Source organism: Lepidothrix coronata, unplaced genomic scaffold (assembly GCF_001604755.1).
Source record: "Lepidothrix coronata isolate B3197 unplaced genomic scaffold, Lepidothrix_coronata-1.0 Scaffold54, whole genome shotgun sequence".
NCBI lineage: Eukaryota > Metazoa > Chordata > Aves > Passeriformes > Pipridae > Lepidothrix > Lepidothrix coronata.
In genome coordinates this window covers 2,586,949-2,614,292 of record NW_016690234.1, presented here as the reverse complement: position 1 = coordinate 2,614,292, position 27,344 = coordinate 2,586,949, and the positions used below count along the sequence as shown (strand labels likewise).

Below are 27,344 nucleotides of genomic sequence, written 5' to 3'. Positions count from 1 at the left end.
CCTGCTCAAATGGCATGTTCTTACTTCAAATTTGGTTGGGTTTGTTGGGGGTTTGTATTTTCATGGGGTTTTTTGTTTGCTTATTTTTTTCTCTATACTGTCAAAGAGGTGGAATTGGGGCTCTATGCAAAATTTAAATTACAACATCAGGAAAGAAAAAGAAATATACAGGAATAGAGTGAAAGTTCAGAGGGAAGTAGTCCAGCAGCTCCTTCCCTCACAGCCTCCAAGTAGAAAATGAACACATAAAAGTGCACCAGCGTCATTGCTGCCGCAGCTCACAGCTGGGACCAGCCTCAGGGAAGGCACTGGCACCTTTCCCAGCTGTTTCAGCATCTTCCAAGTTATAGATCCAAGGTACTGTAAAGGTGGCAGTCCCCTCACTGCTATTGCTTCAATAAGTTGTTCAAGGCCATATTTTGTCCCATCAAAACCTGGATAAAGTCGACTTTAGGACCTTCCCATGTCTCCTCCCCCTTCAGGCCCAATATGGCCACTATTGTTTCTGTCATTTTGTGACTCAAAATACATTCACTTGAAAAAAACAGACATTCAATATCTCCCAGCTCCAAAGTCTTCCATGTAGGTTAGTAAGATTAGCCACGAAGTCTGTATCTTGCTGCCTTTATATTCCCCTTACAGTGAAGCATGTAAAACGTTGACCAGGCCTGTAAGAATTGTTGCATTCAGCTGGTGGGAAGAGGACTCAGTCTGGGAGTGCCTCAGAGGTGTGAGTACTCTCCAGAGGGAAACCCCAGCAGCAGCACAGAGCTTGAGGAGCACACGGGGGTCAAGGAGCAAGCAGCGTTATCTGGGATTGCAGGTACGGGAAGGTGGGAAGCCTGGCCTTCCTTCTGGCAGAATGTCAGTGCCCATCCCTTAGTGAGGAGGGGAGAGAGCTCCAGGACAAGCGGAATGTTTGGCTGCTACAAAAGAGTTCTTTATAGGCAAGGGATGGCTTCCTGCAAAACACATCTCGGGTACACGTGCCGCCTCCTCCAGCCCCCATGTGACAAAGTGCCCATTTCCCCAAGCACAGACACGGTGCAAGGGTGGCTGAAGGAGCCAAGAACACAGAAGGAATTCATCCTACAAGCTTACCAGAGACCAACAGCAAAACCCAGCTGCTCTAGGGACAGAACACAAGCATGACAAGAGGGACAAGATACACTGTTCCCAACTCTGCTGCAACAAACTCGCCAGGTGACAGACCATTTCCTTCTTCCTTCCCATCTAATCTCCCACACCAGTGCTCTTTCCCAGCAAAACCAAAGGGAGAGCAAGGTGTGTTGGCTTTCAGTACAAGTGACCATGTACAATTCTGTGAAGAGAACAGGAGAGCTTATAAGGAGCTCAGGAACCAAGGCAAAGACTTTCCGTTAGCTTTCTCTCTGGGACGCCCTCAAAGCTCACTGAAGTACAGACTTAACATGGTCAGTTTTCAACACTGAGTTTGAGCTAGTGGGGTGGTGAATAGCCAGAACTGCAGTGAAAACAACAAAGTTAAATGCTCAGCACCAGAAATGTACCTTAATTCAGCCATTTCCTGCTAGACTGCCTGTTTCATAATGCTTCTAGATAGAAGCACAGGATCTATCCCACCACTCATAGCCAAGGCATGACCCTACCACAACCCAAAGATACTTTTAAGGAAATCATACATTATTCTTCTAGATTTTATAACCCCATGCTGATGCCAGTTCTAGTAGAATAAACCTCTTTGCTAATCCAAAGGCCCAAACCTCTTTAATCAGTAAGGTAGTAAAAAAGGCCTCTGAGAGAAGACAAACTTACTCCACTACACATGACTGGCACTTATGTCAGTGACAGTCAGTCCTACCTTATATTACTTAATGCAGTTAAAACCAAAGCAGACTGAACAACCTTTAGTGGCCTCCTGTTCCCAATTCAATGGCAGAATAGGTCTTCAATTTTTCCAAAATACACTGTGTACCACTCTTGCAATACTTTTGGCAAGGACTGGAGCCCAGTATTAGCACTTCTGCGGACACAAAAAGCTGTGTCTAAGTTTGCCAGGAGAGCACTCAACGATCACTGTCCGGAAAGCCCTAAAACAGAACTGCAGCAGACGCACCCTACCTTCAGCTTACCAGCACACTCACAGATGAAGATCTAAGATGTATCCTCCCCTCTTCCTCCCTGAAGAGCACTGAATATCTGAACAGTTTGTCACACTGTGCTTTATGTCCTACACATGGCCTCTGAAAGACCGCCCTGAACTGCACCACCTCCCAGCAGTTCCACAGGAACATCCTGAACACAGCTTTCCATGAGCTCACAGGGGTACTGTACCTCACCTCTTTGGATCCAAATACTCAAACAACTGGCTTCCGTTCAAAACACAGTAAAATTACTTTCAGTCTGAACCTGAACTGGCACATTACTCTCCTGAAAGGGGAGCAAGGAGTAAACTACAAGGATCAATTAAGTAACAAAATGGGAAAGGTCTCTTTAAACCGCATGGTCTTTATTTCAGTGCCAATATTACAGATACAACACAAATATCCCAGTCAGAAGTAACTCAAATGGAACCCAGGGGGTCTACAACAGGCTCTGGAAATTAAATTGGGGAGAAGGTCTGGAATAACCAGGAAGAGCAACTTTGCAGCATAGTCTCTGATGACTCTCCCAGCAGGAGCAGAGCCCTTGCCCAAAGACTGATCTACAAAACTGAATGTGTCTTTTCTACCCATAAACCACAACTAACAGGGTGAAAGACTTTGAAACCGTCTGTGGTAGGAAATCAGCTGCTCCTTGGATCCCTACGTTTCTCATATCTCACTACACTTTCTGGGGAAGCTACAGAAGACTCTGTGGATCTGCATGGCTGTAGCTACTGATAGAAAGAAAGAAAATTCAAGTGTAAGGTCTTCATTTCCAAGTACAGCACCAAACGCAATTTTACCAGCTCTTGCCAGCACCTCTTTTCCTGCACTGTCCCAGGTTTGCAGATGAACTCCCAAGGCCTCACTTGCTCTTCGTATGCCATCACATAACTAAGAGGTGGGTGTATACAATAATGCACTGAGTAGGTCATAAGAAGCCTCCAGCCCCTTCAGACCTATGGGATACAAGAAGAAAGAGGCAAGGCAGCCTGACATTCCCCAAGTCCCCATCTGAGTCCCAGATGAAAATGCCTGAAGAAATCCAGCTAGAAATGAATGATGACACGCCTTGCCCATCCCAGGGAAAAAAGACAGCAGAAAGAAGGGGCAACTGCTCACTTGCTGCAGAGAGAAGAAAGTTTCCCTGCTAGAAATTCCAGACTTCTCTTCCAACCAGGCTGTGTTTCTTTTTGAGGGGCCAGGGGAAGGCGGGGGAAGGGGAGAAGGGAATGTTGCTTCTGGCTGTGAATGCATGTGTGAGGGAGTGCACAGTAGCGTCCACAAGCCACCAGCCTCATCAGCGGAGGAGAGGAGATTAGTCTTAACAGATATGCTTCAAAGTCAGCAATCACTTCAGGAAAATTCCTCCTCATCAGCAGGTCTCATCTGTTCCCCATGCCCATGGTGCAGTTTGGGGGATTGCCAAGGATCACAACCTTCTTCCCAGAGTTCTTTTGATTGGGTGGGATGAGAATAAGAATGGTGCCAGAGCCTCACTGCCAAGACTGAGGGGGGAAGTTGTTGACTTCTGCTAGATCCTGCATTGCTGAGCCCTTGTGATTATACGTCAACTTGATCCGCATACGTAGTTGTTGCTACAAGAGAAAAGGGGGAAACAAACACACACACAAAACAAATTCAGGTCTTCCTTAAAGGTCAGCGAATCCCACAACATTCATTTCCCCTCCCTTAGCCCATGAATACTCAACACAGACCTTTCCTGACTGCAAGAGCTTGCTGGAAGGATGTGAAGGGTGAGCCATGACACTGCAGATAAATGCTCAATCTGGTAGGACATTGGTCACTAGTTGTCAGATCAGGTACGAGCTCTTAGAAAAGCTATAGCACAGCTTCTACCTACATCTCTCTGCACTGGCCCTGCTCTTGCAAGCACTGAGGTCCTTAAATACAAAAGTAACTTAAAATTCCAGTTAACAATAGAAGAAAGCAGGAGGCAGGTCCGTACTCCACTGCTCTGCACTTGGGCTTGGAGAGAAAGATGGCATTTCCCAAACTGACTGTCCACTCAACACAGCAGTCTGGAAACTTCAAGTACTGCACAGCTCAGCAGCACTGTGAAGGAAACAGCCTATGAAAGACTGGAAACAAGAGCCTCCAAGCCTTCTGCTGGGAGTAAATGATGGAATAGCTCAGAAGCTGCTTTACACTGTCATTTGGTTGTCACCCAGATACTAAGTGGCCCTAAAACACAGCATGCTCCAGTTAAGTTCCCTATTCTCCTCATTCTCAAAAAACCCTAAGAAGAAAAGTAAAAAGTCAACCATTTCTGTCTCTTTTTTCCATACCTACACATAAATATGCAAAAGGGATAGCAGAGGGAGGAAAGGAGGACAAGGACTGCTCCAATCAGACTCAGGATAAAGAAGTTATGCTTTATCACTAATAGATCGACATCATCAGTGTCAGTTTTTTGTTTATTTGGTGTTGTTTTGGAAAACTTGCCATCAGTTTCAATCCAGTTTCAATGGACACTATTTTGCACTTCTGTACTCTGAAGTGTTCCTGGGAGCTGTGGTGTTCCAACAAGGAAACATGCCACTACCCAGCTGTATTTCACCTTGGGGGTACCATCTGAGGGGGCTATATTGTGACTTCTGGCACATCACAGAAAAACTCCTAAATCCTCCAAAGTTCAGAAAATAACTTTCACGGTGATCTTTGAAAGGTGCTCTGTGGCACCATAGAGAAACTCCTACCAGATGTATACAAGACAGAGAATAATTAGTCTTGTGGATGAATATAGGCAGAGGTGAGCAGACTACATGGAAATAAGGGGAGATGCATGGAATCCACAAAAGCTATCCACTAGAAGACTGCCATTCAGTGAAATCTTGGGCTGAAATTTGTGATTGTGTTCTCATTTGCACTTCAGTCTAGCAGCAATACTTTACATCTAGAGCAGTACGTAAGTATTAACTTGCAAAGAACATGATATACTTCTATGAAAAACATCAGATGTTTTAAGTTCTTAGAGTCGTTTAAGATCTTAAGGTTGTCCCTCAAAAGAAGAAACATGTGATCTCAATTTTATTTTTCTTTCTGATGACATCTGAGCACTTGCAAAGCCTCTTAAGGAGGACATCCCTCCCTCCCCTCAAATCTGTTATATTCCAGTCTTGAAGCCTGTCTCTGAAGGCTATAAAACAAATGGAATTATGATTACATCACACCTAAAGATTCTTTCAATCAACTGTTTAAAACTACGCTCATCACATTAAAGACAAATGACACCACTTGAGAAAACAGACAATTTTGTTAAGAATATGTATCAAGCTACTTTCTGTGTAGCAAACATTTCAAGTAATGTTGCTGCAGATACAAGAACAAATGTTGAATATCTTCATATGGCAAGATGCTTGCTTTCCAGACACCACTTTTACCACCCATATAATTACTAGGCTGAGCTCCTCTGGAAAGGCCACCTGAAAACTTCACAACCACTCCAATGTAAGACTTGAATGAATTCAAGATAGCAAAGCTGTGAATCTGTTTTAGCAGTATAACCAAATAGAAGGCCAGAACCTCCTTTTTTTTCCCAAACCTCTATTTTTCATAACCTTTTCCTAACCCTAACCAAAATGACCATCATGAAAAACACATCATTCACTACCATCACTCCCTACCTCTCATCACAGATGAATCCCTAACTGACTGCCACTAAACGAACAATTCCAAGACAGTATCTTTAATAATTCTTCTTGGAATCACTCACCTTCTGTGGATTCAGGACTTTAATGACCTGTGTGATGGTCCCCGAGTTAAATGCAGGGATGACACTGCTGCTGGGAGACAGGAGCTGCAGCTGGAATGTCTGAAGAAAGGCAAAGAGAAAATTTGGTGGTTAATCAAGTAAGAACATAAAATGACTTGTCTGCACTGGGAGAAAGCCAGGAAAATTAGAACTTCAGGAGGCCCATTCTTTCCTAACACCTTCCTATGGCAGGTATGAAACCAACCTGAATCCAAGGTAGGGGAATACTAATTCCCAGAAGTGAAACTCTCAGAAGTGAATGTATTTTCCCAAATTTGGAGAGCATTCCAGTCACATCCTGCTTCAGCAGTCTGCTCTACTATAAACTAGGCAATATCCGACTCCCATATTTTGTGCTGCAGCTGAGTGCAAGGGAAGAATTCACTCCTTTAAATGAGGACTGCCACTAATCACCATATGGTGACTCATTCAAATTTTATAAGCAGCTAATAACTTCGAAGAGTTTCTCTTTCATGTATTCATAGCTGCGAAGAACACGATATATTTCTTAGAAAATAAGATTAAAGGGAATGATTAGCATCTCCAAAATATGTTTTTTGACTCAACATTTTTTTGCATGCGGTTTAGCAACTTTCCTAGAAAGTGATGATTTTAAAACACTATTTTGTCCCAGCAAAAGTAGTCCAATCTGAGAGGAACCTGTGTTCTATTGCATTTACAACATTTACTTTCAGACTAGAAAGAGATGACCAAACTGAGCACTAAGAAATCCTTTTAACAGCTCTCAGCCTTGTTTACCTTGCAAGTTTCTGTCTACATGAAAGCACCGCCCAGGGAGTGTTTGCAGCTGGCCCTCTACCTCTCACTGTAGTTGCCCTAAGTGGCTCTACCTTTGGTACTGCAGCTTGGAAAACAAAATCTGTCATATCCAGCTCTGTGCTGTTGGAGGCCTGTATTGTGATTACAGTGACACTGGGGTTCGTGTTCGACCTCTCAAAGGTGAAGTCAATCTTCAGCCCGTTCTTGTTGTATGCAGTAATGGAGGGGATTCCTGTACAAAACAAAAAAGCAGCAGACCTACAGAATCTGGAGGTCATTTCAACATCATAGCATGCATTTAGTTTACCCCAGACATGAACTCTTCTGAAGACTAAACACAGCCCCTTCTACTCCAGTGTCTCTGCCACATTTTCAAATCCCCTCCCCCCTTTTTTTTTTACTATCCCTTGTTTCCTCTTCTAGTTGAGTGCTGAGGCACTTCAGGGCAAAGGATTTATATGTCCCTAACCTGCAGCAATATCATTGAAGAGAGGCTGTGATGTGAGTCCATCGAGCAGGAATGGAGGCTGTGCTATCTGGGGTGCAGGGGCAGATACTGGAGAACCTACAAAAAACATTGAATGATTATTACTCGGCTGTCATGAAAAGAAGAATAATTACTTCTTCACCAAAGACTGACCACTGCATATTGTACTTCTTGAAGCTCTACAAAAAAAATCTGTGTTGTCATCCTCCCCTTCTTTGCTTTCAAGAACCATCTCCTCTTGAGCTAGCAGGCATTCAAATGGAATTAATTCTTCACATCTCCCAGTCCTCTCTGGGAAAGGCTCACAGCATTCCCAGACTGAAGTGCAGAAATGCTCAAGTCTCACCAGCTAATCACGCAGAGTCAACCTGGGACTTCACTCCCCAACTCCCACCTGTATGCTAATATGGATCTTGGTAAGAATAAGTGTGAAAACTAGGACTTAAAAGACAATGAAGAACTAGTTCCCTCTCATCGCACCCCGGCATTGAGAATGTGGACTTCTAAGAAACGCAGCCTGCTCACCTGTTAGGTTGAGGTCTCCCAGGAGGTCAAGGAGCTCCCCACCAGCAGAGGCTGGCTTGCTTGTAGGTGCAGTGGGGATTACAGGTGTTATATCGCTTCCACCCAATAAGTCCAATAAATCATTTGCCTAATGAGAAAGAGGATGTAATAGTTACATATATTCAACTTTCTGCTACTTTCTCTTTTAGTGCAGTGGATTCTACTTGTTCTCAAACTGAAGACCGACAGAGCTGCTGGCCAGTCACAGGGCTTCTTAGTTTCACTGTGATCCCACACCCCACAAGAGATCTTGTTTCCATGCTCATGGGACCACAGAGCTAGAGAAGGAAAGAGCTCGTGCACATGGAGACAGGCTGGGGAATCACAGAACATCCTGAGTTGGAAGGGACCCACAAGGATCATAGAGTCCAACTCTGGAATGAACGGCCCATACTGGGATCAGACCCACGGCCTTGGCATTATTAGCACCACAACCAACAGAGCTGTTCTGGACACTAGAGCCATCAGAGCAGAGCCATGATCTATCACCACCAGTCAGAACTAGCAAAGAGGCAGAGAGGGGGAGGGAGATGGTTTCAGTTTACTGTTGGCAGTGGCTAGAGTGTGATCTACATGTAGTGGAAGCTCATCCCAAGTCACTTTCAGTTACCTGGCTGGCAGGCTGCAATCCAGAGGGTGGAGGTTTGGTTTCCAGTACTGCTGGCTCTGTCTCTCCGTTGGTCTGTACAATCTCAGTAGGGCCATTTGTGGTGACTTTCTCCATTACTGGCATTCTCTCAAGCAGTGCTGGCCTGAAAGAAGCTGACATAGTTACACTGTGCCATCTTCCTGGATCTCAATCCAATTACTTAAACATTCAAGAGATGATTTACACAGGGCAACCTGCCTTTTCTTTTGAGCTCCAATGCAGGGGACCAGTAAGATTGCATGACAGCTTGAGGTGGTCAGAAGCAATCCCTGGCATTCTGTGCCACTGTAAATACATTAGCTGACAGCTAAAAACCAAAGGAGCCCTCCTGTCTCAGGTTTTCCCCCAGCACCTGAGACAGTTTCCACTATGGGGCTAGGATAACAAATCCAAGATAAAAATTACATAACTGAGCAACGGTGGATTAGCTGCAGACCTGGGCCACTTGACTGCTCTGTCCCATATGCAGGTAAGTGAGAGTTAGCTCATCTGAGTTATCTTTGCAGAAGGGTTAACCACTTAAAACAGGTGGCAAAGCTGGAAAAGCAGTCACCATGCTCTCATGTAGCCAAATTAAGTTTCCAAAGAGATGGACGTTCAGCCTCTGAGAGTACCCTCCTGAAATGACACAGGGACTGAAGAAGAGGCATGGGATCCTGAATCCTGACACAGGGAGAACTAGTCTGTAAATATAAGAAACCCCTTGTAGATTGAGCCATAAAGTGCTGCATGTAACAGGGGCAAGCCACACTGTCTACACATCTTGGAGCTGAAAAGGTGCTCCGGTGCCAATAAACCCAACAATGGGCTGGCTACGTTTTTGACCATGAACAGTCTTAATGGGCAGAAACTACTAAACATTGACCTTTACACTGTCATGAGCAGCAGAATACACCGGGGGAAAAAGTACAAATGCTGTCTTGTAAAAGTGAACAAAGTTCACATATATATTCCTGAAGTGCAATGCCTCCCAAAACTGGGAACAGCAAACACTGCCAAGCTGATGACCAGACACTGTCAGCTGCAATGGTCAGCTCAGATCAAAAGGCCCTCATGCTGGATTTTTCTCAACTCATTCATAAGGCTCCATGGAAGCCCCAGGCAGTTCACATGCTCTTGCTCCTTAACGTGACTTATCTAAGAACAATTTGAGTTGCTGCATGGATACTACAGGGGGAGAGAAAAGAGGAAGTCACAAGGATGTTGTGTCCTACACATAGTGAATACGACGGTATCTATGGAAAAATGTGATCGTGAAGAGCCTTTCAAACAAGGTTTAGAAGTCCCCACAAACACAAGCAATATTTAGTCCAGTGGCATCCATTTTATCTTTCCTCTAAATTCTAAAATTTCATCCGGTGGTATCTTAAGGAAAGTTTTCAAGGGTGGATGAAGTTAATCCCCAGCAAATCTCCTCCAAATTTATGGTCCTCACTGAATAGAACAATCTGTGGTGCTCCTAGATATCAACAATTAACTACTGCACATAGCAGATTAATGACTATTCTGCTAAGAATAAACAGTTTTAGTTACTGTAAGAAACCAAGGCTTTAACTGCTTCATAGAAAAACAATCACTCGTGCAAGACAATTATGAATGGAGACCTCTGAATGATATGGTGTAAGAAGGTTACCATGCTCACTAATTGTAAAACAGGGATGCTGAGTGGTGCAGTGAAATAGCATGCCTTTCCATGCAGAATTTGAGATTTTAAACAGATACTACAAGAAGATACAGTAAATGAAAAAGATGTTCTAAAAAACTGAAAAGTATTGATAGTCGGAAGAATTACTACTAGTTCAGAAAACAGCTTAGGAGGACAGGTCAATGCATCTCTCCATCTTTATTCCAAAAGCATTTTAAGATCAGTTTGAACCTAATGACTCCAGTAACGCTAGTACAGTAGAAGCTACCTGCAGGTATTAACTCACCTAGGAAATTTAAGATTCAACACCGAGAAGTAAAAATCGGTCAAGCTCAGGCTCAAAGCAGGACAAATGTTTTGGCAGAGAAAGTCTCTGATCACAGAACAATATCGCAGGGTACATTAAGTCCTTAAAACACTCACTAACCCTATAGATGGAGAAGGGATTCTAGTTCCCCTGTAAACCTACCAAAATCACCAGACAAAGTTCTCAAAGCCCGGAGTGTCATCAACAGGAGATCAGCACACATTAAAATGACCCTTTTCAAACACCAAAACTCATCAGTACTTACCTCATGTGATCATATTTCTTGAAAAGTGCATTATACTCCACGGCTCTCTGCTGCAGCTCCACATCGATGCTGCTGCCGTAGATGGAAACTACCTTCTTAATGCGACTGTTGGGGCAGGGGGAACAAACAAACACACCACGGAATTATCAGCAATAACAGAGGGATTAGCATGTGTCATCCTGAAGATGCTACTTGGCCTCTGCTCAACACAAGTCCCCTGTAACTCATGTAACACAGCAGTCCCTGCAGTATCCATGCAATATCCGTATCTGAACTGTCCTCTCACAACATCATCAGCAGGTGATTAACACACCACCTTAAGGTACAGCATAAAAAAGCTCAACTACCCACACCAAGGAGCCTCCAAGAGGAAACAAGGCTATTTTTCTCCCCATCATCCGAAAAAGGAACTGGAAAGAACAGCCCACTGAAAGTAAGGACTTCTCTTTCCCATAAGGAGTTTTCAAGAAATGGCAACATGGATTAAGTCCCATATAGTAGAGGACATCCATAGAGAAAACAGTACAAACAGCAGACATCTTCCATTCAGTGAGCAAAGGAGGACTCTAAAAGCCAACAAGTAACAGGATGACTCTTGTAACCCATGGAAGCAGAACATATTCAAGGAATACTCCTACTGAAGACAACTGATGCCGGCATATTTGCAACAAAGCCCTGTGCAGTACACCACCAATGAGAACTCACTTGACAGTGCAGGTGAACCTTGTGGAAAGCTTCATGATGGCAGTGAGAGCATAGCCTCGTGTCACAGATGCAGACATATTAGATATCAGGACGCTTTCTAAAATATCAAGAACTTCATCCTCTGTTACCTGAAAAGGTACAGAGAGGTTAGGCTGAGACAGAGAGGAGCTTTGCAGCAAGCCTGCCAGAGCATACTGTAAAAACCTGTCTCTTGCTTAATGGCCATGTCACACCTCCTCTGCAACTCTGAGCCCATAGCATTATGTTCAAAGCGTGAGACAGATGCATCCAGGTGGAAATCTCATGGTACAAATTTTAAAATACAGTTCCTGTTCCACACATATAAGGGCAGGTTTATCACCAAAATAGACAGCTAAGACACTGGCAGACTCCGTGCAAGGCAGGTTAGCACTGAAACCACACCATTCTGCCAACTGCAGCGGCACTCCACACAGCCAGTGTTTACACAGTCCATGCCTGCAGCAGGGGAAGGAGATTCCTGCCCAGAGTCCATCACCATCACAGACATTAATGCTAAGGAATTATTGCAAGCATTCCCCTCACATAGCCAGCATCAAGCAGCTCCAGCCTCAGCCAGGGATACCACTGCTGTTCTTTCTCAAGCTATACCTGTATTGGTTCCTCCTCTTCACACTGACCGGACACCAGAAGATCTCCATACTCTCCTATGCACCAGGAGGCCACTTGCACCAGGGGTTGCTGTTGGAAGAAAAACCAAAGAAGCCTCAGAGATAAATGGATGCCTGTATGATAAATTAAACCACCTTCATTTCCAAGAGCAAGCTTAGTCTTCCTCCCAGTGAAGGAAGTTCTCCACAGCAGAAAAAAGAGGAATGTTTGATTTGATCAAGAATTCTATAAGAGAATTGAAGAAACTAAAAATGTGAACTTATAGAAAACATGCCTTCTCTGCAATCTGTCCCCTGGAGCCAGACAGAGTGGTGTTGGCTTACCTTGAGATGCTTAGTAAAAATGCATATTTATTGCAGTACAACAAGGAAAATGAAGCTGGCCATGTTTGGTTTTACCTGAGAGTAATCTCCAAGGATGGCTTTGTAGAGTCTCTGCACAGTGTAGGCATGCATCTCCACACTATTGGTTATTAGCTGGATCAGATTGGGAACAGCATCGTCACGAACATAACTTCCTGCCTGCAAGAACAATTGTTAGGTTTTACTATCCACCTTCTCAGTAACACCCAGCAGCTGCTGCTACCTTTCACAAAACCACCTGATGTGCATGGAAATAAAAATCAGCCTTCTGATCTGTGAGCACTTTATGGTTGATTTTGAGCAGGCTCAGAGAGGCAGAAGTACAGGACAGCCTGTTCATTTACCAATGAACAAAACTGTACCCAGAGAAATCCATACTATAGATACCCTGAAATTGCAAGAGGTTATAATACAAGGTTTCTCTAGCAGTCAAGAAAAGGAAGTTACTTTATTGAATGAGGTCATCTGAGAGCAATTCTCACAGCCAACCTTCTAATGGAAATCGATTCTCAGTTCAGAGGAATCTACTTTTCTCTGTTTCAGGGTGGCAAAACAGCACACAAGCCAGACTCCCTTCTTGATGAGCTTCTCAAATTTGAACACAAATACTGATAAATCTCTTCCCACTCCTTTGCCTGAGGGAACACACTGTCTTACCCAAGTTATCAAGATCTCTTCCCTTGTTTGCCAAAACAATACTCCAGTTCCACCTCAGCTATGATGTTTATAAATAACGTAGGTAAAGAGTAATAATTAAACACAAAGAGGAGGAACTGAAGTTTCATTAATAAGCTTTGATAAACTCAGAATAATTCCAAGAAACTGCTTCACCCCCTTTCTCTTTGCAAGTCACTTAAGGCTGCGTTCACTCTCCTCTGAAAGCACTATATACTGGAATCAGACAGGACAAGAGCTGTCCTAACTTAGAAGCTAATGTGACTACTGCAGTAGAAATCCTCTGCTACACGCTCTTATTCTTGTGTGTTTCTGAAATCATACATTTCCTCTAAAAAACCACTCAGCCATATTTACTGAGTTTACATATTTCTGACTGGTTGCCTTGGGTCACTATCGTAAGTGCACTTCCTCTGTGTTTATTATCTGCCAGCCTTTATAGCCATCTCCAACTTGATGAAGAGTAACTTCCTAAAGAATTAAGAAAATTTTATGTAGAGAGGCAATTTCACTTACCGTTGTTAAGACTCTCATAATCGTGTCTATGTGCCAGCGCTTGGAAGGAGCATATCTGACAAAATTAAGAAAACAAGTTGGAGGAATAACTGCCAGCCTTCAACACCAGCAAGAAACTCATCATCATCATAACATCTCCCCTCAGTTATTTCTTGGCCCACTGCTTCCTGAGGGGGGACACCCACACTAGTGTATCCTGTTCCTCAGAGTGGGCTACAACTGATAAACCACTCACAGATCAAACGGAGAAGAAATGATCAACACATTCTCTCTTGGGGAGTGGGGAAGGGAAGGAACAATATACAAGATGCTCACAATTCTGAGGATGTACCAAAAATTAATAGCAAGTAAAATGACTCCATACTTTTCAGCTGCAAGAAATATTCCAGATGCACAGTCTGCTTTGAACTCCGGCTCACAGGAATCTAGAAAATACAGCAACTCCTTCATCATTCCACGGACATTGTTCCCATTAACAAGAGCAAAACTCAGTTCCATTGCACGCCTAGGGCAAGAGACAGAAAACCAATCAAGTATCTTCACCTAGTGAAGGAAGAAAAAACCCCACAAACCACAAGTCCAGCTACAAAAACAAAGTTGCCTTTTAATTAAGAAGAGAGTAATATTTATTAATTCTGTGGGAATAGCCTTTCACACTAAATGTGCCAGTATTTTCCTGTTCATAGGCAGACAATAAACACCCACCCTCCAAAAAACTAAGGGGGAGCGAGGGTGCGGAGCATTCTAGAAACATCTATCCATGTGTCCTTAAGGCTGGCAATATCTTTCAGCAACCAGAGTCCATCAGCATTAAACTCAGGCTGTCCAAGTGTTTGTAATCACTTGCTGGTCACTTCTGACACACAAGTGCAACAACTAATCCACGTTATAACATGCTTTCTCCAGATTCAGGGATCCAGAAGAGACCTGTTTCCAATCCATATATTAGAGATTCATATACAGTAGAGATTTAAAGTATTCATTGATAAGCTTCACTGTACACTGTTGGATAGACTATGTAAGATTTCTAGAACCCAAAGCTACGCTGGTGCTCCATTCATTCCTCCTCCCTACAGACAGGCTGACACCACAACTAGTCAAGAGTACCAGTTCTCTGCTGTTCCTTCTGGCGCATATCCAGAGCTCAGAGCCTATTCCTTGGCCTTTCTACTTGAAGCTTCTGTAGTTGATTCTAGCACAGGTCTCTCATTCTTCTGACATTTTTTGAATTAAGACTACTAGCTTCAAAAGTAGATTAATTTCTGCACAACTTTGCAATAGTTAAATTAAAATGCATTAAAGCAGGCTCACTAAACAACCCTGACTGATCTTTAAAATGGTATTGGACACAAGTTATTTGTTCTCAAGAATCTGAGAACATCTAGACAGCATTGCTTCTCAACATCTTCCTAGTTATTACTGTAATAAGGATTTCTACAGAATGGTGAATTGTAAATGTGTTACTTTGCCTTTTACCCAACTAATACTCAGGGACTGAGAAAACACAGAGGCGTTCAGACTTAGGGTGGAAATATTTAACTAAATTGTTACCTTTTAACGTTTAAACATGTGTCTAGTTGATGACCTAGACCATTATTAGAATTACTTCCATCCCTCCAACTGGTTCCCAACTCCTTGCACCTGACCATACTGGGTTACATATTTATGTTTAAATTTTCAGTCACATTATAGCAGATACAGCAACACTGCAAGTGCACAGGAGTACACTGTAATCTTAGTACCAGGCATTTACCTCAGCATGTATTTCTTACCTTCAGTCATATTACATGTTTCATTTCTGTCATGAAGCTCTTAATCATGTAGTTTGATCATATTAAGCAGACAAAAAGACTTGAATTAAATAGCAAAGCCATTCTGAATTATACTACATGGACCAAAGACACACTGCAACAGTTACATGATGAGAAGACACCATGCTTCAGATAACCAAAACCAGGGATCATGTCTTTCCCTCAAGTCCCAGCCCTTGGAACTTGCTACCTGGGGACTCTGACACACATGCAGTCAATATATTGCTTCAGTGAAGAAGTGCATTGTCAGCAGCACAAGTGTCAGCATGGCAACATCGTGCTCTGCTGATGGATCACTCAAAGGCTTCATCCTCCAACAGCACTCAGACATGAAGCTCAGTAGTATTTTCCTAGCAGGCATCAATAAAATGCTTTTGTTGCCTTCTATTCAAAACTTCAATGGGGCTTTGCTGTTCTACAGCCTAGCCCTCTACTGAGTCTGATACCAAACAGCAACAGCAGCCAGACTTGCTCAGCATTTAAGATACAAATTTGTGTTTTGGCATAGATTGCAACTGTAAAAATAGTTTACATGATACCCATTACATAACAGTTTAAACTAAGTTTCAGAAGCAAGACAAATCCACTTTCTTCCCTATTCTTTACCTATTAGACTGAGTAGATTTTTAAAAAAAATCTAGATCTTATTCAAAGATGGGCATAAATTTGAAGAATGCCTGTAAGAACAAGTATCTATAGGGTATCTGATCAGTCTGAGTAGATGGAAAAAAGAGGTTGAGCAATTTTTAAGGTATATTTTGAAGGTATATGATGTGATGAAAGCTTAATGAAATTTTGGCCTGTAGCAGAGATTCCACAAATGCAACAGGGGTGCCACTGTCCCCATCACTGCATGTTGTATGCTGTACTGAGCTCAGATCCCTCTTTGTAACCCAGTTACAGAAAGAATAATGATAAGGAAGAAAGTTCTGAAAGAAAGAACTAGGAATTGACAGGCTGAAAGACTCAATTTAGAAGAGCAGCATTCCACACAGGCAGGGCAAAAGTTTCTATGAGTGACTGACAGAAACAGGAGAAAGGTACTATTATGAGTAAAAGGAACATAACTGAAGTAATGAGAATCACAGAATTACAGAATATGCTGCGTTGGAAAGGACCCACAAGGATCATCAAGTCCAGCTCCTGGCCCTGCATAGGACCATCCCCAAGAGTTACACCATATGCCTGAGAGTATCATCCAAATGCTTCTTGATCTCTGTCAGGCTTAGTGCTGTGATCACTGTCCTGGGGAGCCTGTTCCAGTGCCCAACCACCCTCTGGGTGAAGAAACAGAGGAAGAAGCTAAGACTGAGTATATGACAAAAAGTATTTCTGTAGTGAGAAGTATGATAGCAAGCTTTCCCATTGGCCAGAGAAGCAGCAACATACCACTATTTAAATGACAAATGAACACAAAGAACAATAAAAGGATATGATAACAGTAAGCAGTTTGTAAGCAAATTGTTTGAACAATCAAGTTTAGTCTCAATTCTACCACTGCCTAATCCATTTAATCTAGAATACATTATTTGGATGACTTAACACTGCTTCATGACAACATGGCACTGCCTGTTCATCTGGGAAAGAAAAACAAGGTGGAACACATCAGAGTAGATTTGATCAGGATCATACTGTACAGAGGTTTTCCATCTCACTGAGAGCACACAAATCTGATCTCCAATGAGATTCCATTTTGGAAAAATTCAGGCAAACAGAAATTTTTTTTTCCCCATGAAATGTAACAGCAGCTTTCCAAAGAAGGAAACACCTTCATTACCTTCTTTGAATTACAAACCAAACTATATCTTCATACTCACCTCACTAACGGTTCCCCAGGATTATCATTTTCCCCTATGCCCTGCTCACCTTCCATAGGCTGTCAACCTCGAGAGTCTATTTCACTGAGACTTCGATTACCTTTTAATGGAGACATCCAGATCCTTCAGGCAGTCCACAATGGTGCTTCTGTGTCGCTGTACTGCATTATGGTCTGTCTGCACCGTTTTCAACAACGACGTCAGAGCTACATATCTGCGACAAGGACACACAGTCATCAGTAGCTGACAGCAGCCATTTGATTTCTGTGCACAGACACTGCCCCTGCCCCAAACCTGGTCTTATTTTCCAACAGAACAGGATTCTCTTGTACTCAGTAACAAATGGAAATCCTCCAGGGGATGCCTGGCCTGTCTTCACAGGTGAGTTACCACACTAAGCTGTAACGTGCCTAACAACACCCCACTGCCTAGACAAGCACCTGCCCCAGTTCCTGGGCTCAGATCAGCTGTCCAGCCTTCAAAAAGATTTTGAAAAATAGGGCAATTAAAGATTAGACATCCATGGATCTTACACTCAAACTAGCACGAGTCACAATTCCCACAGCCGAAATCTGCGACCCATATCATGATTTGCCATATCCAACTGCCTGTAGAGATGGGACTCAATTCTAGCAGTTACAGCAATTCCATGTCCAGGTTAAGAGTGACCAAAGCGCAACTGAACTCCCTTGTTTCCACCAGCACACAGTCTTTGCCTAATTTGTCAGATCTCCAATGCCATCTCCGATTTGAATTGCACCACAGACTACTTGGGACAACACAGGGGATTCACGGGTTATTGGAAAAAAAGGTGGACCTGATTAAAAACCACACGTTAAGAATTAGATCATACACCCAGGCTTATCAACTAAGAAGGGCAGGGCCACAGTTAAGACTTGCACAGAGAAAAAGAATGCATCAAGAAAGCAGCAAGCTCAACAGCCACACTAATCCCAACAGCAGTGATCCCAACAGGGTCTCCTGGAAAGCTCCACCTCAGCATCATCTTTATGTAATTGCTTCTCACACATTTTAAACTGGGTGTTGTCAAAACATGCTTTGTACAACTTACCTAATATTTTTGTCGTTGTTTAATAAGAAACGGCCTAGGATGTTAATGGCTAAGACCTGCAGAAAGAGATAGGGAAGGTCAGTGATCTAAAAAGGCTGCTGGTCATCTTCATCATCTCATGGTGATCTTAAAGGCAAGATGTCGAAACTACCATTGTGGTTCTTAGCCAAAAAGAACTCCAAGAGCTGCCTAAGCAGAGGAGAAGCTAAGAAACAGGAGCACAGGCTCTCACCTGCACTCAAGGAAACACAGTCTGCAGGAAGTTCTGCTTTTTAATTTTTGTTATTAAAAAACCCCCAAACCAAAAACAAACACCACTTTCTGAAAAGGCTACAGTCTTATTTAGAGTCAACTGCAGAGCTGTGTTTGGATGAAACAACCTTGCTTCATGCCCTTCAAACAAATTACTCTAACACACAATCCTAGGAAAAAAACACAGGCTATAGCAAAGGCAACTTACCCTCAGGCCACTCTCAGATTTTATGTCCATAATAGTCAGCACAGTCTCATATAGAATGGCATTTCCCACATTTTTACTTGTTTCTGTGTTAGTGGCAACCTGAAGAAAGAAAACAAAATAAGCAACTCCAACACAAGCAAAGCAGTTCCCCTTTGTGCTGTTGTGCAGAACAAGCAGTGAAAGTAACTAATCCCTAGCAAACAGCATCACACTTGTGAACACGCATCTCTTTCAGCAAAATTCCACCCACCATGACAAGCAGCTGTATCCTCCCCAGAGCTGCTGAATCCAAATTATTAAAAAACCAAGAGAGAGTTTAAACCGCTCATCAACCTTTCAGACCTCACCTGTGCAAGTATATCATTCATTGCTTCACTAGAATCATCATCATTTCTCCCTAAAATTCTTAGTAACCGCAGGATTCGTACCTATTTGACAAAATAAAGGAAAGAAAAGCTCATTGGATGGCAGTGCTTGACATGGGTCATGAAATGCCCAGTACACTTTATGAGGAGTGGCAAAGAAGCAAAACAAGATGCTGATTTCCATTCTTAAGCAAAATGCTTATCCTGAGTAAGACCTTTATCAATAAGAACATGCTTATGTTGTGCTCATTTTCTTCCCACTAGCCAGAACCGTTCAGAGCCCCCTCACTACCAGGCACAGCCTTGCGAGACCAATACATGCTGCTGCTTCTCTCTTCTGTCACATGACGTGGGTGGGGTAAGGCACTACAACTGCTGGTTAAACTAAGGCAGGTGTCTTTCACTAGGGCAGATGAAGAGCATTTTCACAATCAGCTCTAATGAAGTCACAAAAATCTTAAAATCAACACAGCTGCCCTGAGATCGCCACCTCATCACACCTAAGGCTCAAAACACAGTACTAGAATTAAAGCTATCAGTCACTTTGCATCAGTTCTTACCTGCAAAAAGGGGTCACTGATCCCAGACACATCATGCTCTGGTGAATATCCAGACATGATAAGGTTCTTCAGAATACGAACTAATTGGGGAACAAGCTGTGAAGAAGAGAGTTGTTCTATTAGAGTGTTGTTCTTTCCCCAATCCCAGCTCTGAAGCACAGGTCCAAGAACAAATCTTGTATTTGAAAGCAAGTCAGTCTGGATTCTTCCACAAAGTTCAACCTGCACAGCTAGAGCTGATGCTGTATGAATACTTACAGCTCAGCTAAGGCACAACTAGATACAGTTAAGCTGGGACTGGAGCACCATATTGTATCTTTAAAGTACTAAATCTACACTTGTGGTACAGTGCAAGAAGAAAACCAGCTGAGATTCCCCATCATCTCTTTTTGTTCCTACCTTTGCTCTTCAGGACATACATACTACTCTGAAAACATGCATTTAACTAAACACACAAACAAAAGCAACCCTGAATTTCCTATACTGCCTTAAAGAGGAAATCAAAAGGTGCTGCAACATTTTCCCTCAAGACAAAGACAAGCAGAGCATTTCTAGAACCCTGATGAACATTTTCTTTGCCTTCCAACATGCAAGAGTTATCAGGACTGAGGACAAACAGAGAGAAACATTACAGCCCTGGAGATCAGTTGAGGGCTGCCCCCCTATCTTCTGGAGTACAAATTATAACCATGAAGAATATCAGCACTGCAGCTGGACTTGGTAGCTCTTTTTAGCACAGTAAGGCTTTACAGCCTCCTAGAGGCAGCTAAACACCTGTCTGTCCTGCTCCCTTTTGGGAATCACCCAAGGTTGCCCCATGATTCAGGCAAAACACAAGGCCAAGTTTGTGAAACAAAGAAAGTCCAGGGCTACAGTTTGTACAGGTACAAAAAAATTCCCTGAAGTATTCCTCAAATGAGAGAGAGCGAGGAAAACAGGCCACAACTGAGATTCAGGGCTGCCATGGGTCTAGAGGTTTAAGTGACAAGATCAGCATACAAAGAGCATTAGACAAGTACAGTTGATCTAAGCATGCAGCAATCACAAATGTGTCATTAACAGGCACTGCCTCACAAGGGACAAACATCTACAGATTCAAGGCAAACATGCACCATCTAGAAAAATTAACTCTTACCTTTTCATTCTAACTCAGCAGGATTCCAAACAGACAAAAGGGACAAAACAGACAAAGCAAGCATTAGGCACAGGTCGATGTTGCACCATTCACAGCATAAACAACCATAAGAAATGTACCTAGTAACTAAACAATGTACCTAGTAACTAAATTTTGTGGACTCAGCTCTTCCTTCTTTTCCCATATCTATCATCTTAACTGAGCATTAGCAGCAGAGATGGTACCCGCAAAATGAACCTCATCCGAGTTTCATTCCTGCTTTGATATATGCAATCAGGGCAAGGGAAAATGCACCAAAGGATGCACAGTTTGAAATTCCTAATGATACAGACAAGCCAAGAACAGTAAACTGGGCATGCAAATAAACAAACACCTTTAAGACTTTTCAGAGGAGCAAATGGCCAGTTCTGTTCTACCAGCTTTGTTCAGTTTCTCCTTCTTTGACCAAGAAGTCAAAATGACAATCAAGGCAATTTTAAGATGCCCTTCTATTGGCAATAATATTCTCAGCAAATTATAGCAAAAAATGAAGTCCAGGGGGTGGTGGGAAGCAAACATTCCTAACCAGAGGAGGAAGAGTGACACTGACTCTCAAACCCTTAAGTTAAAATGGAAAATGATGTAGTACAGCCTGAACCAGCCATGAGGTATCTATAGCACTCTCATGGGTATTTTTGACCTGAGTTTATACAATTGTGTGGCTGTGGTTAAGGCATTCAGGTATTGGCATAAGCTTTGGTTTTTCATCTTTGTCTCTTTATGTTTGTTACATTTGTGATTATAGTGTCACTATGCAATTAGATACAAAGACTGGAAAAAACCCTAAGGGACCAACAAAGGCAACATTTCAAATCTAACTTTAGGATGTTTTATACTGCACAATCTTAAGACTGATGTTCTGTAATTTACCCAATTTACTGAAGGAGATTAGGCTAGATACACACAAGATTCACACATTTAATACCTTTTTAAAAAAATTTAGATAACAAGCAGACAGTATCATTAAAGTCTACACCCAAAGACTTGTAAGGATTTTATTAAAAGGCCATGAATATTAATTCTGCAATATTAGCAGTTCACACTTACCTTTCTAAAGTGTGCAAGCATGTCTGGGCTTCTCTCACACATCTCTGTGAGAAGGACAACTGATGTGTGAAGAACACCTAAACATGAGGTGGGGAAAAGAAAAACGTATCTACATTTAACATAACTCCATTGGCTCCAGACACGTGACAAAGATCATAAGAAAACAACAGGAAATCATTAAAAAAATAGTATTCTTGAATTCAACATATCTACCACTACATGTATTTGTGATTGCAGCTGTGCCCAAGGGGAGGCAGATAGCAATGTGCTCATGTCTTAGATCTGTAACTAAAGGCCAAAGGAGGAGGGAAACTGGACTTGCTCTGCAGAAATTTCCATAAACTAAACATACAGTAACAGACATAGTTGGGCTACATGACCCCTAAGGACCCTTTTAAATCCTACCACTCTACAATTCTGTACAAACAAAAGACTCCAGAAGGACAATATGTGTCAGTGGCATTGTGGATGTTGGGTTTCTCATATTTCCTGATTTTCTCTTCTGATTTAGGTAGCCTAGCTGACCTTATGTGACCTGGACTGGGCATTCCTCAGACAGTCTCACAACTCCATCTAGAGAAAGACTACACAAAAAAAACCCCAAACAACCAAACCTAAAAACTGCACTTTAGAGTCACTTTAGGCAGTGTATTGCATAAAAATCCCAAACTTTCCCATTTCACCCACTACTCTGAAGTGTATCAAAACACAGCGAGAGAGTTCCTTTTCTCACCTATGCCATGTAAAAGTCCTGCTGACTAGCAGAGTCCTACACATCCCTTCCTTCTGAATGACATTTGTTTTCATTGCATAGAAATGGGAAGAAACAAATCATGCAAATAGACCTCAAAAGTTCCCTCCAAACTAAAGGCTTAGGTAGTGAGTGCACTATCCTGTAGAGAATGGTCCAGCCTTCCTAAGTACTCTCTCAGCTATTACCATGGTTCTTCTCATTCAGCAAGTTTTTGGTGGCTGGCAGGAACATCTCCATGAGTTCAGGCACCTTTCTGATGACATGAACAGCACACAGGGCTGCCTGGATAGGAAAAACACCTCAGTTAGTATAGACTGCAATGACAACAATACCCCTTCTGAGAACATCTGCCATAGTGGGAACTGTCACAGACTTCATGATACACAAAGGTCTGGAAAGTTTATGGTAAATTTTTTCACTAAACAGCATCACAGAAGAATGTTCAATAAAACTACCATGAATTGAGGTGCGGGAGCACTGAGCTACAAGCTAATACTCCCACTAGCAACGGTTCACTTCTGCATTATTCACATCAGAAGTTCTACTGTCTGTAAAGCAACTCTGCCTTTAACAGGGCTACTTCAGCCTGTCTTCCTATTGCTAGGGAAGAGATAATGCATTGGAAGCAAATAATTAAACTTATGCCAAATTATGGCTCATTTACTTTCCCTTGAATATCATCTCCTTCCCCACAAAATAACTTCCTCCTGTAGGTGATGGGTGCTATGAGAAACAAAAGTATACTTTTCAGGGGTTTTTGGAGAAAAAAAAAAAAAGCCTCTTTTTTCTAGGATGCCAAAGCAACAGGAAAAACTATTCTTTGCAGCTGCTTGAGAACTGCACTAAGGGCCTCTTCCCAGAATACAGCAATACCTCTTAGCTTTGCTTTCTCTCCAATCTCTCTCTAGATCCAGCACTAGACAAAGAAGTAACAATGCACCTCTTCCTAAATCTTACAGCTCCACACTCTTCCCAAAATTTATCAGTAAATAAATCTAGAAGAAGGAGGGTGATCACACTCTGTAGATGTTATGGCACATTTGCTGCAGAAATAAGAAAATTTGTGTTTTCACATTTCAAGACCTTAACCTTTCTAGCTCTCTTACTACTGTCACCACCATCATCAACAGAAGACACCAAATAGGTCCAAATCTTCAGATACCAGTCTGCACTGCTAATAATTAAAGTTTCTCTGGACTTATCTGTCAAGGAATAAAACTGATGACCATGAGTTTGGGGCTAATGTCTGTGGAGGGTCAGGTGTTCACATTACCATCAATAACTTTAGGATAGAGAGTACAAAAATACAAACAACTGCCTCACCCATTGGAGGCCTGTCTTTTAGAGGCTTACACACATTCCTGCTATCGACAGACAGGGAGTGTTGAGCTCTGTCTTGCACAATGGGAAAATATTCAGCCACTGTCACCTCAGTCATCTAATATTCCAGATATTACCAGGGTATTCAATCAATCTTGCCTTTTAATCCACATAAAAAAGTATTCAAAAGTTTCCTGAAGTACCTTCTTCCTCAGGTAGGAGTTGGAAGTTTTGAGGAGCTTTTCCACCTCTCCTGCAAGGTCTCTGCACATTTCTGAGGAGCCCATGCAGCCAAGAGTACAGAGTGCCAGCCCCTGCACATACTGTGTGCTGTGATTAAGGTCACTGTAAAGGAGAACAAAAAAAAGTCAATCAGCATGCACACAGAGAAACCAAATAACACACAAAAAAAGGCATCTATAGCTACAGTCATCTAACCAGCTGCATGCATGGCCCAAAAGAACCTTCCAGATTCTCAGCTATTTGGGAGCACAATTTGGGAACAATAGCAGCTTTGAGTGCATGTACCACAGGGTTTGCTACTACTTCTACTTAGAATCCTCAATTAAAAAGATAAAATACTTGGCTCAACTATCAGGTGGGTATCCAGAGATTGAGCTGAGAAGAAGGAAGACCACACAGAATTCCATTAAAACTTCTAAAACCAAAACATTGTATTTTGGAACTTGAGTGCAGAAAAGAAATAACATGAAGTACAGACCTGCAGTGACTCTGTGGGCTGTCCCATATGAAACATGTTCTAGGACAGACTTTAGCTCCTGCATTTACAAACCAAACAGGATAGAAGAATCTACGTAAAAGTATCCTCTATCCTGACCAAAAGCCAAAAACCCCACCACTCACACACCCTGAAAATAAACCATACAGGAATTCTGTTCAGCAATTCTTCCTATTCATATGCCTAAGGAAGTTGTGAAAAGTGGTTAATAAGAAGTTAAACCACCTAACAGGAGATACTATTCATGAGGCCAAGTACCAATGTCACACTAAGCACAAGACAACATAGGTTCCACACAGCAATCCCAACAGCCTTTAAAACCTGTTTGCACACTACTTCTCCATCTGTGTTTGGTACTCATGTTGCCACAGCACCCAGGATTCAACGCTGAAGAAAGTAAAAAATACAGCTTCTGGCTTGGGAGGCAAGGGGAGCTGGGGACTGCACCATGGAAGAGCCAGGGAAACCAGTGGTGAACCCAACACACAGGAGGTGCAGAACAGAGAGAGAACAGTATCCTGGTTGTAACACCAAGTAGTTATGGCAACATGCGGATGAAGGAACAGATAGCACATGCTACTAAATGGGTTGGTTTTTTGTTTCCTTCCTTTAACAAATTTTTGGCAGCTACATAAAGCTGTGTGTATAGCAAGTACCTGCTTCAAGAGGGTGCTCACCCTTTTGTATCAAAAATCTAGGTCTTGCTATAAAATAATTAAAAACAATGACATAAATCAAATCCCTTAATGTCTAGATAAAAGCAAGACAAAGTGGTAGATACAGAAAGCCAAAGGAGAAATAAATAAACAACCCAGGGAGGTAGTAGGAAGCTCTCCACCATTTTTGCTCAGCTTCAGCCTGACCCATTCCCAGTTCAAACTCACGACACCCTTATCAAATTCACTGTAGTATAAACAATCAAAAGGTGTTAACCTGCAGCCTGGTTCTAACGGAAGAGCCTCATAGGTATGCCATTTCAGTGGAAGATCTTTACACAAACATCTCTTATCTCCTGGACACTGGGTCCAAAGTTAGCAGATCCTCAGGCCTCCAGTTTTGCCAAGTTTCTTTCCAAGCACTTTGAGGCCACAGTCTAAGTGAAGATCAGTGCTTTACTTGCTCATATATGAGAGGCTTATGTGCTAAAAGTAAATCATAATAAAAACAGACACACCGCACACAACCAAACAGGCCTTTGGGTAAGTCACCCAGGACCCAGCTGTTCCACTCCTGCTCCCATCCATCTTGAAAGTAACGTTACTGGAAACACACTAATTGTCATTTACTATACTATGATGTAGAAAAGTCCCAGTTTAAAATCGTTTTGCTGAGAGAAGAAAAGTGTTAAAAAAAAATTAATTCCCATCCCTTCTTGTCTCATTTCAGCAAAATGACACACAGACAGTACATCCCAAGTTGCTGCCCTGCTTCCAAGGAAAACCATTCATCAGGACTGTCAGGGCAACCCTAAAGAGAAAGTAAGATACACAGCCTTGCTCCTTGACGACTCTCCAGAGCTCATCAGCAGAAGCAAACAAACACAGGACAATATGTGTTGCTTTCTACATATGCCTCTTCCAAACCAATGCAATTTTATATTCTCTTCCCACTAAGGAAGCAGGATCATCCAATACAGTGCAATACTACAACAGCCTTATTAAGGTCAATGGCATACAACAAATTGAAGATACCAGTTTTCTAACACAAGGGGAAAAAAACCTGAAGTACTCAAAACATCACTGTCAGGAGTGTACTTTCTGATCCTGAAACCTCAGAGCATGTGTTGATGGAGAGAGAGGTGGTACCCTTACTTCTTGATGCAATTGGTCATAAGAAGATGGACATCCTGTCTCTCATCCAGCAGCAACATGGCACCTAAATACCCAATGCGCTTGTCTGTGAATTTCTGAGAGGCAATGAGCTTGAGGCACTCCAACTGAAAAAAAAAAGAAAAAAGAGGAAAAAAAAAAAAGACAATTAGCTTAAAACTACTTCTTAGCTAGAGAAGAAACAGTTTGAATTTTGATGCATACTAATATAGGTCTCTTAGAATGCATTGTTGAAAGTGTATTTGATTCCCATTTCGGTGATGTGGAAAACCAAGAAAAGTTAAATGATCTGCCCAAAGTTCCCAGCAAGCCAGCAGGAAGGTCACTAGCAGCTCCTGCGTCTTGAAGTGGTCAGACACTGTTGGCCTTCCATGACCTCAGACATACCAGATATGTGGGTTTATGTCATGTCACAAAAGTAAACGATATCATATTATAGAGATCATAGATCCATCACTAAAAACAAAATTGTAAAGATCTAGAAATCTAGATCTTGTTGACTCTGTACCAGAAACTTCTGAACCAGACTTAAGAGCCTGTATTTATCTACCAGAGAGAGGATCAATGCTCTGTAAGTTGTCAAAACAAGGGCATGTAGTGATAGGAAAAGAGGCAATGGCTTCAAATGAAAAAAGAGCAGGTTTAGGTTAGTTATTAGGAAGAAATTCTTGCCTGTGAGGGTGCTCAGGCCCTGGCACAGATTCCCCAGAGAAGCTGTGGCTGCTCCACCCCTTGAAGTGTTCAAGGCCAGGTTGGACGGGGCTTGGAGCAACCTGGTCTAGTAGAAGGTGTCCCTGCCCATGGCAGCTGGAACTAGATGACCTCTACGGTCCCTTTCAACCCAGACCATTCTAGGATTCTATGATTCTAAAAACAAGTTTTGTTATTATGA

General features: G+C 42.4%; 1 protein-coding gene across 2 annotated transcripts in view; it reads right to left on the bottom strand.

Moving 5' to 3' along the window:
- Window positions 1-3,501: 3,501 nt before the first annotated feature.
- The window catches only part of AP1G1 (adaptor related protein complex 1 gamma 1 subunit), a 36,437-nt gene continuing 12,594 nt past the window's right edge, over window positions 3,502-27,344 (bottom strand). The window contains exons 3-24 of one of the 2 annotated variants that reach the window (XM_017816139.1): window positions 26,435-26,559; window positions 24,088-24,229; window positions 22,750-22,846; window positions 21,811-21,887; window positions 20,725-20,733; window positions 19,590-19,685; window positions 19,012-19,092; window positions 18,665-18,763; window positions 18,205-18,260; window positions 17,233-17,346; window positions 13,869-14,009; window positions 13,505-13,559; window positions 12,350-12,472; window positions 11,931-12,020; window positions 11,301-11,428; window positions 10,596-10,700; window positions 8,340-8,481; window positions 7,691-7,817; window positions 7,148-7,243; window positions 6,750-6,910; window positions 5,860-5,958; window positions 3,502-3,721 (exon numbers count right to left, since the gene is read on the bottom strand). In XM_017816139.1, the coding sequence (XP_017671628.1) occupies window positions 3,620-3,721; window positions 5,860-5,958; window positions 6,750-6,910; window positions 7,148-7,243; window positions 7,691-7,817; window positions 8,340-8,481; window positions 10,596-10,700; window positions 11,301-11,428; window positions 11,931-12,020; window positions 12,350-12,472; window positions 13,505-13,559; window positions 13,869-14,009; window positions 17,233-17,346; window positions 18,205-18,260; window positions 18,665-18,763; window positions 19,012-19,092; window positions 19,590-19,685; window positions 20,725-20,733; window positions 21,811-21,887; window positions 22,750-22,846; window positions 24,088-24,229; window positions 26,435-26,559 (2,265 nt within the window). In that variant the 3' untranslated portion in view covers window positions 3,502-3,619. The remainder of the gene's footprint in view (window positions 3,722-5,859; window positions 5,959-6,749; window positions 6,911-7,147; window positions 7,244-7,690; window positions 7,818-8,339; window positions 8,482-10,595; window positions 10,701-11,300; window positions 11,429-11,930; window positions 12,021-12,349; window positions 12,473-13,504; window positions 13,560-13,868; window positions 14,010-17,232; window positions 17,347-18,204; window positions 18,261-18,664; window positions 18,764-19,011; window positions 19,093-19,589; window positions 19,686-20,724; window positions 20,734-21,810; window positions 21,888-22,749; window positions 22,847-24,087; window positions 24,230-26,434; window positions 26,560-27,344) is intronic. The other variant, XM_017816138.1, reaches the window with a different exon arrangement.